This window comes from Lynx rufus, unplaced genomic scaffold (genome assembly GCF_022079265.1).
Source record: "Lynx rufus isolate CCGP_SWC_20201006 ecotype Redwood Valley unplaced genomic scaffold, mLynRuf1.p SCAF_15, whole genome shotgun sequence".
Classification (NCBI taxonomy): Eukaryota; Metazoa; Chordata; class Mammalia; order Carnivora; family Felidae; genus Lynx; species Lynx rufus.
In genome coordinates, this window is record NW_025814829.1 from 20,316,618 (window position 1) to 20,330,216 (window position 13,599).

Here is a 13,599-nt window from a genome sequence, read left to right on the forward strand (position 1 = left end):
CCTCTCTCTCTCTGCTCCTCCCCTGCTCACACGCTGTCACTCTCTCAAAAATAAATAAAGTTTTTTAAAAATCTTTATTTATTTTTGAGAGAGGTGGGTGAGTGAGCAAGGGAGGGGCAGGCTCAAACCCAGGAACTGATGAACTCATGAACCCATGAACCATGAGATCATGACCTGAGCAGAAGTTGGATGCTTAAGTGACTAAGCCACCCAGGCGCCCCAACTCAGTTTTAAGGAACATTTTCCTATCCGAACTTGAATCCTCTCTTGACACCATTTAAACTTTCATTCTCTCCCAGTTGTCCTTAGAATTGGATGTTTGAATAAAATACGTACTTTCACATGTAGCTGACTGTGATTTAGGAAGAGTTCATGTTACCCGCATATTTAAGATTTTAAGTAGCAGGAAACAAACAAAATGATCACTTTCCTCAGCAGATCAAAAATAGAGATGAGACATACACATATTCAAATTGTTAAATTATGTATGTTAAATTATGTAGAAGCTTTGTGATGGCAGTATTGTTTGTAATACCAAAAAGACTGCCAAAAACCTAAAGGCCTATCAATAGAGGACTTGTTAAATAAAACATACCAATCCATATGGTAGCATATTTATACAGTTAAAAAGAATGGGGCAGATCTGTATATTTTGGTACAGGAGAGCCTGGAAGGGCAGAATAGAGTAAGTATACTGTGCTATCATCTGGGTTTATTTTTTTTTTAAATTTTTTAACGTTTATTTATTATTGAGAGACAGAGAGACACAGAATGTGAGCAGGAGAGGGGCAGAGAGAGGAGGAGACACAGAATCCGAAGCAGGCTCCAGGCTCCGAGCTGTCAGCGCAGAGCCTGACATGGGGCTCGAACTCACAAACTGCGAGATCATGACCTGAGATGAAGTTGGTCACCCGACCAACTGAGCCACCCAGGTGCCCCCGTCTGAGTTTAAAGACACATACCTACACCTCCAAGAGGGCTACCCCCTGGGAGGGGAACTAGGTGACTTGGAGACAGGCTAGAAGAAAGACTTAGTTTTCCCTTGTATAACCTTTGTAGCATTTGAATTTATACTACAGGCTTATATTACTTATTTTTTTTAATTTTAATGTTTATTTATTTTTGAGAGAGAGAGAGAGAGAGAGAGAGGGAGTCGAGGAGGGGCAGAGAGAGGGAGACACAAAATCTGAAGCAGGCTCCAGGCTCTGAGCTGTCAGCACAGGGCCTGCTGCAAGGCTCGAACTCACACACTGTGTGAGATCATGACCTGAGCAGAAGTCGTAAGTTTAACCGACTGAGCCACCGAGGCGCCCCATTCTTTTAAAAATAAAGTACTGACAGGGGCGCCTGGGTGGCTCAGTTGGTTGAGCGTCTGACTCCTGGTTTGGGCTTAGATCATGATCTCACAGTTTCGTGGGTTCAAGCCCCGAGTCAGGCTCTGTACTGGCAGCATGGAGCCTGCTTGAGATTCTCTCTCTCTTCCCCCCTCTGCCCCTCCCCAATTTGCACTGTCTCTGTCTCTCTCAAAATAAATAAACTTAAAAATAAAATAAAATAAACTACTAATGAATAGTTTTTTAAAGAATGAACTCCATGGCCTTTACCTAACATAATGCTCTCCCTCATGACTTCCACCTTTCCAAATGTTACTTCTTTAAGATAGTTATTAATTCCCAAATCCCTTTCTGGACAACTCTAGCCCGAATACTCTCTTATCTGATCTTCTTTGTTAGAAACTATTGTGCGTGGAGGAACGCCTGGGTGGCCCAGCCGGTTGAATGTCTGACTTCAGCTCAGGTCATGATCTCAGAGTATGTGAGTTTCAACCCCGCATAGGGCTCACTGCTCTCAGTGCAGAACCTGCTTTCGATTCTCTGTGCCCCCCTCTCTCTGCTCCTCCCCTGCTCATATTCTCTGTCTCTCAAAAATAAAGAAACATTTAAAAAAAATGAAATGATTGTATGTGGCAAAATTTTCACACACTGATTTGCTACCTCGCTGCTGCTGCTTCTTTGAAATAGTATCAGCCATCTTGTGTTAAACGTTCCGTTTTGTATTTTCATTTGTGTTTTACTGAGTCTTTTAGAGGTTGCATGGGGGTCTTGCAAAAAATGAGGAGTGGCTGGTGGAGAATATGTAAGTAAATGGGAAGGAGCGCAAAAGAGTCTGAGGCTCTCTCCAGACCTGTAGTCCTTCACACCCACCTACCAAGCAGAGATTCATGTGAACCAGTGACCCCTTTTCATAAAATACTAAAAGCCCCCTCACATTTTAACATTGAATTAACCCAATTATCATGACATCACTCTGCTAAGAGCCCTTGCACTCAAGGGATGAGAGGTTGGGAGACAGAAGCAAACATTTTGAAGCAAGATCAACAAGCCTAGACCCTTATTTCATAGATCCCAAGACAAGACGCTGGAGGCATTCAAACTCAAACTCAAGTCTCCTCTTAAATGCAGTTGAACTACACGATCCAGCAGAGGTCTGGCCTGCATGAAAGAGGGGAATCTTTGGACAGCAAGAAAGACAGGAAAACTCTGTGCCTGGAGAAGAGGGGAAGAGAAAGCAGGAGGTGAAAAGGAGGTGATTGTGAAGTTTTGTCTCCTCTGTAATTGTGTCCAGGGCTCTGTGGCAGTCTGTGGCAATAAAAGTCTCTATTAGCAGAAGCCAAGTTAAGATAATCAGAACTGGTTTGGAACTGCAAACCTCAACTTCCCCTAACCCAGCCCAGTTCCTTTACTTCCAGAAACCAATGGACTTCGGTTTAAAGCTCTTTAACGACCCTTTCACATCCCCCTTTTCCACACCTGGAGAGAAAGAGGGCGCAATATAAACAAGAACCGTTTCCCTATTTTTAGGGTATTTTCAGTCGATTCTCCACTATCTACTGTATCCGGAAAGTGAGAACCGTTTAGGGTAGCCATGGAGACATCGTTGGCCTCAGTCTTGTTTCCTTCCTTCTCTCTGCTATTGAAATGTTTTGCTCTGATTTCACGAAGACACCCCACTTCTGCTGACGCGGGATTCTGCAGCCTCCTCTCTCTCCTCTCTATGCAGGGCGCGGGAACACGTTTTGAAACGAGGAGAGCGTGTGCGCACAAAAACGGGCGAGGTTCCACCGGGAGTCAGCCCCGTCCACGGTCTCCAGGTTTCGGAGCCCGCCCCCGCCCAGACTACAAATCCCAGGAGATCCCGCGCAGGGCCTGCGCGCTCCAGTGATCCTTCCCTCACTCTCCCGGAGAGTGGAGATAAAGGTTCCGTTGGCGGCGCACTGCGGGTTGGTTTGTTTTCAACGGCGGTGACGGAGGTCGGAAGCCCGGCCGACTGCAGGCGGGGGCGTCAGGGGGTGGATTCCTCCTCCCCGAAGCACTGGGGGGCGGGGAGGAGGGAAGCGGGGCCAGCGGGCCGGGGACCGAGCCGCCAGGACAGAACGGGCCGGGGCGATGGAGGGCGACGGGGTGCCGTGGGCGAGCGAGCCCGTCTCGGGTCCTGGCCCGGGCGGCGGCGGAATGATCCGCGAGCTCTGCCGGGGCTTCGGCCGCTACCGCCGCTACCTGGGCCGGCTGCGGCAGAACCTGCGCGAAACCCAGAAGTTCTTCCGCGACATCAAGTGCTCCCACAACCACAGTTGTCCCTCCTCCCCCACGGGCGACGACGGCGGGGCCGAGCGCGGCCCTGCCGGCGACGTCGCCGAGACCGGGCTGCAGGCGGGTAAGGAGGGCAGCCGCGGCGGAGGCAGGGCTGGAGGAGCAAGGCGGAGGGCGGACCGCACCCCTGTCCCTGCAAAACAAGCCGGGAAGGGGCGCAAAGTGGGAGAGGGGCGGCGTGGCCGGGTCTCCGGGCCTGGGCCGGCCGGATCCGCGAGGCCGTGGGCGGGCATCCCCCGGGGCGGGGGTGGGCGAGGGGCGCTCGGAGGCCGGCGAGAGTGCCAGGAGCGCGCTTCGCAACAACCGGCCGTGCGCAGGGGCGGGGAGTGGGGGTGGGAGGGGGTGGGCGGCTGAGGTCGGAGACCCGCCTAGGGATGGAGGAGGTGGACGCCCGGAGGAAGGGCAGCAGGCAAGGTGCCCCAGGAGCCCGAGGAGTCCAGGGAACTGTAGTGGATTGTGTATGTGTATGTGGTGTATGTGTGTGTGCTTACGTGAAATGCTTTTGCACGAAAACTGTGAAGAAGTAAGGAGTGTACTGTAAATGGGGCTGGGGTCGCTAAAGGAAATCCCTATCTGACGTGCCAGGGTGCCTGAGGGGTTGCTCGTGCTTATGTCGAAGAAGTTGGGGAGAGATCGGGTTGTTGTTTGGTCCTGAGACTTCGTGACTTGATTCTCCCTGGGATGTGCTAGAGTCCCTAAAGCACTTAAAATCGTGCAGGGCCTTTGATCTTTCCCAATTTCTTGCTTCCTCTTCAACTGCTTTTTGGTGGCGATCCGGAGGGTTTGTTAAGTAGCGCGTCTAATTAGGAAATAGGTGGGAAGGGAGAAGGGACTGGCATCCCATGTGGACAGGTACCCTGGGGACAGCACAGCAAGTAAGACAGTGGGTTTAATTTAGTGATTCTCAAACTTAAGTGTGTACTCAAACCAAATTAGCCTTAAAAATGTCTCATGCTCTACCCCACAGATGGGGACGGTCTCGTGGGTGGGTCCTGAGAATCTAAACATAAAACGCTGCCGGGATTCTGTTGCAAGTGGTCTACAGACACACCTGTGGAAGCACAAATGTAGATGCTAATAGCGAATTTGAACATGAGGCTCAGACCAGAATGAATTGTTGAGCTCTTCAGAGTTTGTGTGTTGGGTTCTGTGTTTCCGAAGTTGCCATGTTTCATATCCTCCAGTTGTCTGAGACTCCAGAAATGGCGATGAAAGAAAGTAAGATGATAAGAATCTGATCTGGTCCTAAATAATATTCTTCCACTTAGTGAGCTTGGAAGTAATACAACGGGGAGGAAAGCACGGTAGCTTTTCTGGAGTGGTGGTTTGACATCGTCAGCCCAGAGATTTGCTGTTCTGAAAATGGACCTATAGAGGCTGTCAGAAAATTGGCAAGAAGGGCTAATGTTTTCAGAGATGATCCTCAGAATGTGTACTTTAACCCTCTCCCATAGCAGTGCTTTCCAGCAGCTTTCCTGCTCCCAGGTTTTTCTTAGAGCTTACCTAAAAGAGTCCTCTGTCGCTGTTATTTGATAACAATTGCTTATTTTAGAATCACTACCGAAGGAGAGAAAAAAAACCATCAGGAAGTAGATTCAGGGAGTAGATTCATCGCAGAGAGATGGAGGTTTTCAAGGCACCTTGACAGGCTCTTGTTTTTATTCTTTAAAAAGCCAAGTTAAGAAAGACAAACGTACCCTTTGAATTTTGCCTCACTGGCTTTTCTAGTTGACTGCACCACGAACTAATCTTTGCGTACTGTATTTTTTTCAAAAAATTTTTAATGTTTATTTATTTCTGAGACAGAGAGAGACAGAACACGAACAGGGGAGGGGCAGAGAGAGAGGGAGACACAGAATCGGAAGCAGGCTCCAGGCTACGAGCTGTCAGCACAGAGCCCGAGGCGGGGCTTGAACTCACAAACTGTGAGATTGTGACCTGAGCCAAAGTCAGTCGCTCAACCGACTGAACCACCCAGGCGCCCCTTTGCATATTGTATTTAACTCTCTTCACCCTCTCTAGTCTATTCATCTGAAACAAAAACCAGGGTAGGGTGCAGATGACTGGACTGGGAATAGTTTGGTTTTGTTCCAGAAAGTGCTCCCATTCCCATCCCTAGGGAGAGTTTTATCTTTGGAGGTGAAAATGAGCATCAGGGAAGATCAGTGAGGCGGCGCCTAACTCTGTATATTTTGGGAATGGCCATTTTCCCAGTTGGTTAGGTAATTGTGTTAGAAAGTAGATTTAAAACCTTACTCCTTAAAAAGACAACTAGCTCTTGTGTCCTCCTTTTACGGGCTATCGTTACAAGGTCAAGTCCACTCAGAGACTGTCTCAACTTTCTTTTGTGAATGTTGGTTTCTGAATAGGAACTTGGAATATCAAGAGAAGGAACACTGAACGTTTTTTTTTTTTAATTTACTTTATTTCACCCATCCCTCCACCCACCTCCCCTCTGGCAACCACCAGTTCTGTTTCTCTGTCTCTCTCTCTTTTTTTTTTTTGCTTATTTTTTGTTTGTTTGTTTCTTAAATTCCACACATGAGCGAAAGGAGCACTCAATTTGTAACTTAACAAACCTCTGGAAGGTTTTAATCATCATTTCAGAGTGGAAGTGTGCTTTTAGTTTGGATGTAGTGTTGTATTTGAGCAACTGAAGATCATCCAGTAACTCTAAATTTTTATTATTTCACTTTTAAATCACAGAGGAGATGGGAAGAATGCCAAAATACTGCTTTCTTATTAATTTTGACAGTTTTGTATTTATTGGGGGGTGGCAGGTTAGAGGGTTATGTAATGGATATGATATTTCAGAAGCTAAAACGTAGGTGGGACTGAACTCTTAAAATAGGAATAGCTTGGCCCATACAGAGCAAACAGAATTGCAAGTGAAATTTCTTTGATTCCATTCCTCCCCTGCTGCCCAAATCATTGGCCTTCTTTTCACTTAAGTCTAGGGGATGAGAGTCCTTTTATCTGTTGACTTTCCTCTGTCAGAGGCTTTAGAAGTAACCACATGAAGGCTTTGAGAACTTCTTTGATAAAAGGCAGAATGGAGTGTCACAAAGTAGCAGGGGGAAATTTTTCGTGTTTTGTGATCCAAAGAGTGCTTTGCTGTTGCAACGTATCATAGAGGTATGAATTTTAAGAAATTGGAATGACTCAAATGTGTCTGGTTGGAATGCCCTCTTCTGTGCCGCATTCCTCCCGTCCTGCTTCCGCATCACCGCTGTGCTGTGTCAGTTTCCTCGTTGTCGGAGCTGCTGGTTACAACAGCGGTGCTCGCCTCTAGGGTTGTTGGGAGTTAATGCACGTGTTCAGAACGGTGCCTTGTAAGGTGTTGTGTAAGTATTAGCTGTTATTATTCAATAAACATTTAGTACTTAACCTCTAGGCTTGTTGGGAGTTAATATATGTTAGTAGTTGTGTTTAGGACAGTGCCTGGCACCTTGCTGTGTATGTGTTCCACAGTAATATTATTCAGTTATTATTCAATAAACATTTAAGTACCTGGGGAACAAAGAATCAGATAAAGATATTGGCACTGGCCTTAGGTTAGTGGGAATCAGTCTTTCCCTTCTATACTTCTCTCCTGAGAAAGAAAAAAAGAATTGTAATTATTATCATTACGGTGCACCTATTATTTGTTTATGCTGGATGAGGGATGAAAAGGACTAGGAGTCCTGAAGTCAGTCCTCTAGAAAGGTACAGCCTGTCTTCAACCATATACATATGCAACGCCCAAAGCAGAAAAATGGCACAAAGGTAAGGTATGGCTGGATTATAGGCATTTTATGTGAGTTACAATTCTTAGATTAAAAAAAAAAATTTTTTTTAACGTTTATTCATTCTCAAGAGAGAGAGAGCGCAAGTGGGAGAGGAGCAGAGAGGGAGGGAGTCGCAGAATCCGAAGCAGGCTCCAGGCTCTGGGCTCTGGGCTGTCAGCACGGAGCCTGATACGGGCCTCGAACCCAGGAACCACAAGATCGTGACCTGAGCTGAAGTTGGACGCTTAACTGGCTGAGCCACCCAGGCGCCCCACAGTTCTTAGATTTTTTATAGCTCTTTGCCTTTGGTTAGCAAACAGCTTAGTTTCTTCAACATTCTTCTCCCTCTTTTTTTCACACCTCGTATAAACTGGCTGCCAGTATTTAAAAGAAGAGGAAAAGCACTAGCGTATTTATTTGAAATAGACATTTTTCTTGGACTCCTTAGACAGAAGTTGGTATAGGTAATAAAGTTCAAGTGGCAGAGTGACTTCTGGGAAAGAGACAGAAAATTGGGCGAGAGGAGATTCCTTATAGCCTAGTTTCGTGTGGCTGCCTCCTTCGTGGGGCTGAGCGGTGGGGAGGAGTTGGGTTGTGGGGTGAAACAGTGAGAGACGGGGACAGGGGTGTGCTTTCCAGTAGTTTTCCCTGGTCTGTTTTAGAAGAGCTGCCTCAGCTTTTCAGTACATCCTCAGCAGACATGGTGTTGTAATTGTGGTTCTTACTTACTACTTTTATTAGCCCAAGTGTAATGAAAACTTTCACTTTCTCTCACAAGTTTCTTCCTATATGGAGGCATCACATAGTGGTCGAAAAGCAGGTACAAACATTTCCATCAGACCTGGTTTCCTATTGTAGTTCAGCCTCCGATTCACTGTGTGACTTGGGCTTTGAGTCTTGGTTTCTTCATATGTAAAATGGTAGTGATATAATATGGTGTCTATTGGATGAGTCCATCTCTGGGAAATGCCCAGAATAGGCCAGTCTGTAAAGATGGGAAGTATAGTGTGATTGCCAGTGGGTGAGGAGAGAGGAGGATTGAGTGACTGCTAACGGGTATGGGATTTCTTTTTGAAGAATGAAAATGTTCTGCAACTAGATAGTGGTGATGGGTGCACAGCTTTGTGAATATGCTAAAAATACTGAATTATACCCTCTAAAGGGGTGAATTCATACAAATACGTACATACATAAAATGGGAGTGGTAATGTCTACCTCCCAAAGTTGTTGTGACAACTAGAGATAAATACTCTAAAGCACTTAGCACAGTCATATGGTTCGTGTTAAATCTACACGGCTGTTTGTGTGTACGTATGTAGTTTGAGCTGGAGCCGGATTCAACCCCGCGTCTCTACCTACACTCCCAGTCAGTTCTGCTTCTGTGACTCGTCCCTTACTCTTCCGACCTGCCCGTGAGAATATAAAATGCACCCTGGCAGTGGAGAGATTTTGTTCTACATGAGTCATAACCCAGGCTCCGTAGCTTGCCATGGAGCTATAATTGACTTCAGTGGGAGACTTTATCTGATTGAAATTGAGTGTAATGTGACCCTACCTCCTCTAGCCTCATATTCCAGTTTCCAGTCCCTGACATTTAGGGTCCCAGGCTCCAGTTTGCTGATTTTGCTGCCTCCGGTTCCCTGGGGGGAGCCTGGGAAGAAGTGGCTTCTCCCAAACACGGTAACTCTTTGCACCTTTTCCCTTTACAGCCTTTCCCTTCCTAAGTTTCCTTTCCTAGGGTAATCTGTTTCCCATGGCACAGGGCAGCTCACTATTAGAAAGGGTTGGATAATTCTGCCTGCCTTTAAAAGAAAAGACATGATTACCTTCATGATTTGCAATATGTGTAGTTTAGTCTTAACTGTCATTACTGACTTCAGTATACTTAGCTCTTCAGCCTTGCAAGTGGTTTTTTAATGTTTATGTATTTTTGAGAGAGAGAGAGCGTGCACGAGCAAGGCGGGTGGAGGGGGGGGCGGGTTGCTGGTGCAGAGAGAGAGGGAGACACAGAATCGGAAGCAGGCTCCAGGCTCTGAGCTGTCAGCACAGAGCCCGATGCGGGGCTCCAACTCGTGAACCCCGAGAGATCATGACCTGTTGGACCAGTCGGGCGCCCAACTGACTGAGCCACCCAAGCGCCCTGCAAGTGGTTTTTTTTTTTTTAATTTTTTTAAACATTTTTATTTATTTTTGAGACAGAGTGAGACAGAGCATGAACGGGGGAGGGGCAGAGAGAGAGGGAGACACAGAATCAGAAGCAGGCTCCAGGCTCTGAGCCATCAGCCCAGAGCCCGACGCGGGGCTCGAACTCACGGACCGCGAGATCGTGACCTGAGCTGAAGTCGGGCGCTTAACCGACTGAACCACCCAGGCGCCCCTTTGCAAGTGGTTTTTAAAGAAAGCATGGATTTAAAGAAAAATCCATTCTGGTCTTTAAATTTTGTTTTGCTCTGTCTGCTTTCCCAGCACCTCCTCTTTCTTAATGCTTTTATTCTCTGTCTCACTTCCTGCATTAAATGTACTTCTCAAAAACAATCTTTTGAAAATAAAACCTCAAAACAGATGTTGTCGAAGTAAAGGGGAATATGAATTTCCCCTTGTACCTGTCGCTCAATTCCTGTAGGCTCTGGACATACAGAACATGTTCTGTTTGCTTCTGGGATTGCTTCAGGTATCTTTGTTTTATCCCGTTTACTAGATTGGGGGGTAAAGACTGTGTTTTATTCATGTTTGTACCCCCTGCAAAGCCCGCCATGATGCTTTATATATAACAGGCAAATAAATACCTGTTAAATTCTTTCCCCGGATGGTAGATATTGGAATGCTGCTTTTTCCACTTCAGAAGGGCATTTCCCACCCCCTCCCTACCCCCCATGAAAGACAGGGATTTTTGTAGATTTGCCCACATTTTACTAGCTGGGCCCCTAGAAAAGAACAATGATGCGTTTGAGACATGACTGATGAGGCTAGGTTGCATTCTGTGCTGATACTCAAATGATTTTCATGCCCCAAAGATGAGTTGCATACAGTCCCAGTACGCCAGAGCTTCACCATGATAAGCTCTCAATATTCATTCACTCAACAAATCTTTATTAACGCCTGACTCAGTACTGGGCACAGGACACACAATGGTGAACCACAGACCCACTAATTGATGCTGTTTCAAGTTGACGTTATGCAAGGAAGGATTAGTGTTTCCTCGCGTTCCCTCCAGAGGATTTTCTACAAATTGGTTACCTACTTAACTATTAGCTGTCTGTGAGGGCTTGGGGTAAGGCGTATGGGAAGTTGTAAGATTAAACGACATTGACAGAAAAAGGAGTTGAGATGCTTTGCTAATTCTGACAGAGTTCAGGATAATTAGCCCCGACCTGCCTTTGATGGAGGAATTATAATTGTGTTGTTTGTGTGGCTCAAAAGCAGAATGCATTGGGGCGCCTGGGTGGCTCAGTCGGCTGAGCGTCTGACTTTTGATCCCAGCTCAGGTCTTGATCTCAGGGTCGTGAGTTCAAGCTCCACATTAGGCTCTGCGCTGGGCATGAAGCCTACTTAAAACAACAACAACAACAAAAAACAGTGCATTGGCGAAAGTTATCGTTAGAGCGTCTTTTGCCTTCATATCTCTCCTCAGACTTCCTCAGAGGGAAGCCAGCGTGAAGAATACGAGGTACGTGGGTACATGAGGTTCTCTCCACATGTGTCAAGACCTAAGGGGAATTTGCTCCTTAACGTCTCATAGGAAAATAGTTCATCTCTAAGGATGAAGGCTTCTGCTTCTTCTGTGGTCCAGGGAGTCTGATGGTGTTATTCCTAGCAAGGGTACAGAGGGTGAGTCTGTGTGCAAGATGCAGTTTTTCTTTCTGGATTCTCTCAGAGGTCTGACCGGAGTCCCCTGAAGGGTTTCTAGTCTAAGTATAGGCCACCCGATGCTTGAAAATTGATTTAATTCTTTGCCAAAAGGAGAATCGATGTAGCGTTGGTGGAGATATGGGCCCCTTGCTTAGAGCCATCAGTCAGCCTCTCTGGGAAAGTCCCCTTCTAGATGGTACTCCCAAGTCCAAACCCAGACTCTCTGAAGGAAAGTTGGTCAGAGCATGGGGACTCATTAGTATGGCCTGTGGGCCCCTGGCTGAAGTGCCCATCACGTGTGGTGCCTTTTTGTGTCCTCTTTAGCAGGTGGCGTGAATGGTTTGGACGGACTCCCCGGCCTTGTGCCATGCGCTGTGGGAAGCTTTAGACCACAACGCTCTTTGGAGTTGGGCTTTGTAACGTGCTTCCGTTCCCTGGGGTGGTGTTCGCTGGGCAGGAAGATGGGAAATAGGACTTGAGGATTGTTTTGCTTTTCACTTGTCTAACTAGTCATGCCTCAAAGCTGTCCTGAGGAATGATGATAGGTTATGTACCCGTAAAAGCCTTTGATTAAACACACACACACACACAAAACACACTTGTTTTATTTATTATTTTTTATTTATTTATTTTTTGATTTATTTGTTTATTTATTTTAATTTATGAAATTTATTGTCAGATTGGTTTCCATACGACACCCGGTGCTCATCCCAATTTTTAAATTTATTTTTGAGAGAGAGAGAGACAGAACATGAGCAGGGGAGGGGCAGAGAGAGGGGGAGACACAGAATCCGAAACAGGCTCCAGGCTCTGAGCTGTCAGCACACAGCCTGATGCGGGGCTCGAACTCACGAACTGCGAGATCATGACCTGAGCTGAAGTCGGACGCTTAACCGAATGAGCCACCCAGGTGCCCCACCTCTTTTTATTTTTTAATGTTTTACTTAGTTTTTGAGAGAGAGAGCGCAAGCTGGGGAGGGGCACAGAGCGAGGAGGGGGATAGAGGATCCAAAGCTGGCTCTGACAGCACAGAGCCGGATGCAGGGCTGGAACTCACGAACCGTGAGATCATGACCCGAGCCAAAGTTGGACGCTCAACTGACTGAGCCACCCAGGTGCCCCTCACTTCTTTTTTAAAGGTGCTTTTATCCCTTTTCTTTATTCAAATGTAAAGAAAAAGAACAAAACAGTCCAACTTCAGCTTCATCAGATTAAGAACTTTAGTGCCTTATTTATGCTGGACATATTTTATAGCTTAGTGTTTTTTACTCTTTCCATTCTATATATGGGGAGAGAATTACATTTCCCAGGGTTTTTTTTTTTTTTTTTTTAAATCAAGCCAAACTTTCCAGAGCAAAGACTAAGGCCCTGTCATAAATGCAGCTAGATTCAAGACTAATTTGAATAAAAGTTCACTCTTCATTTAAATTAGAGGGACAGTATCTGAACCAATATGGAGTTGATTTTTTTAAAGAATATTCTGTACAGCATACCCTAGCCTTAACTTTTAATATTTTGGAGATATGCAGGGGTGAGGAGGAATGTGTGGGGAGGGAGACCGGCCAGGAGGAGAGAAGACATTCTTATTCTTTCAGCATACAACACCCCACTGGGGGATCTCAGTCTCTCCTGATTGAGAAACTGGCCTGCTTGGCTGCCTCTTGTTCCGTGGGCAGAAATGGAGTGGTTCTGTCGCTCCAACTTGGAAGAGAGTTTGTAACTGTGGGACACAAGTGGTTACAGAAGAAGGACACCTGTGCTCCAGAAGAGGTGGAGAGGTGGTCCCTACTGCCGAGCAATCAGAAGGGACCCCTGCAGGCAGTGCAAGGTCATGCCTCTTTGTGCGGCTCTTGTTCAGTGAACTGGATGGTTACCCGTAACTTTCAGAGGTGTGTCCTATCCTGGAGCGTCTTTGTCGGTACTGCTTAGTCTTGAGGATTTCGGTTCTAAATCTGATCCTGCACAGCTTACTTAGATTAATGCCTTGAACTCCCCTGACTCAGGGCAAAAGTAAGGGATAGTGAAAAAACTGTTACTGCTTCAATTCTGTTATTACTGTATTTGATTGTGTGTGTGTGTGTGTGTGTGTGTGTGTGTGTTGCCTATTGGGTGGTTGTTGTTGTTGTTGTTTTTCTGGTAAAATTCTGTCTCTCCATCTCCTTCCTGTGAGATCCAGAGCTGGATACAGTTCGCTAGGTATCCTTCTGGCCCATTTAAACAAAATTACTTTGAAATAATTTTAAATTTACATAAATGTTGCCGGAACAGTACAAAGAGCTTCTTGTACCCACTTTGTGCAGATTCCCCAGTTGTTAAAGTATTGCTTTTGTGTT

At 46.2% G+C, this 13,599-nt stretch overlaps 1 protein-coding gene across 5 annotated transcripts in view; it reads left to right on the plus strand.

The window, feature by feature from the left end:
- Positions 1 to 3,085: 3,085 nt before the first annotated feature.
- DSTYK (dual serine/threonine and tyrosine protein kinase) overlaps positions 3,086 to 13,599 on the plus strand; it is a 50,484-nt gene continuing 39,970 nt past the window's right edge. For all 5 annotated transcript variants that reach the window (XR_006961553.1, XR_006961554.1, XM_047076628.1 and 2 more), the window contains exon 1: positions 3,086 to 3,714. Coding sequence is in view for 3 of the 5 variants with exons in the window: in XM_047076628.1 (XP_046932584.1) it covers positions 3,447 to 3,714 (268 nt within the window). In the remaining 2 variants the exon portion in view is untranslated. The remainder of the gene's footprint in view (positions 3,715 to 13,599) is intronic.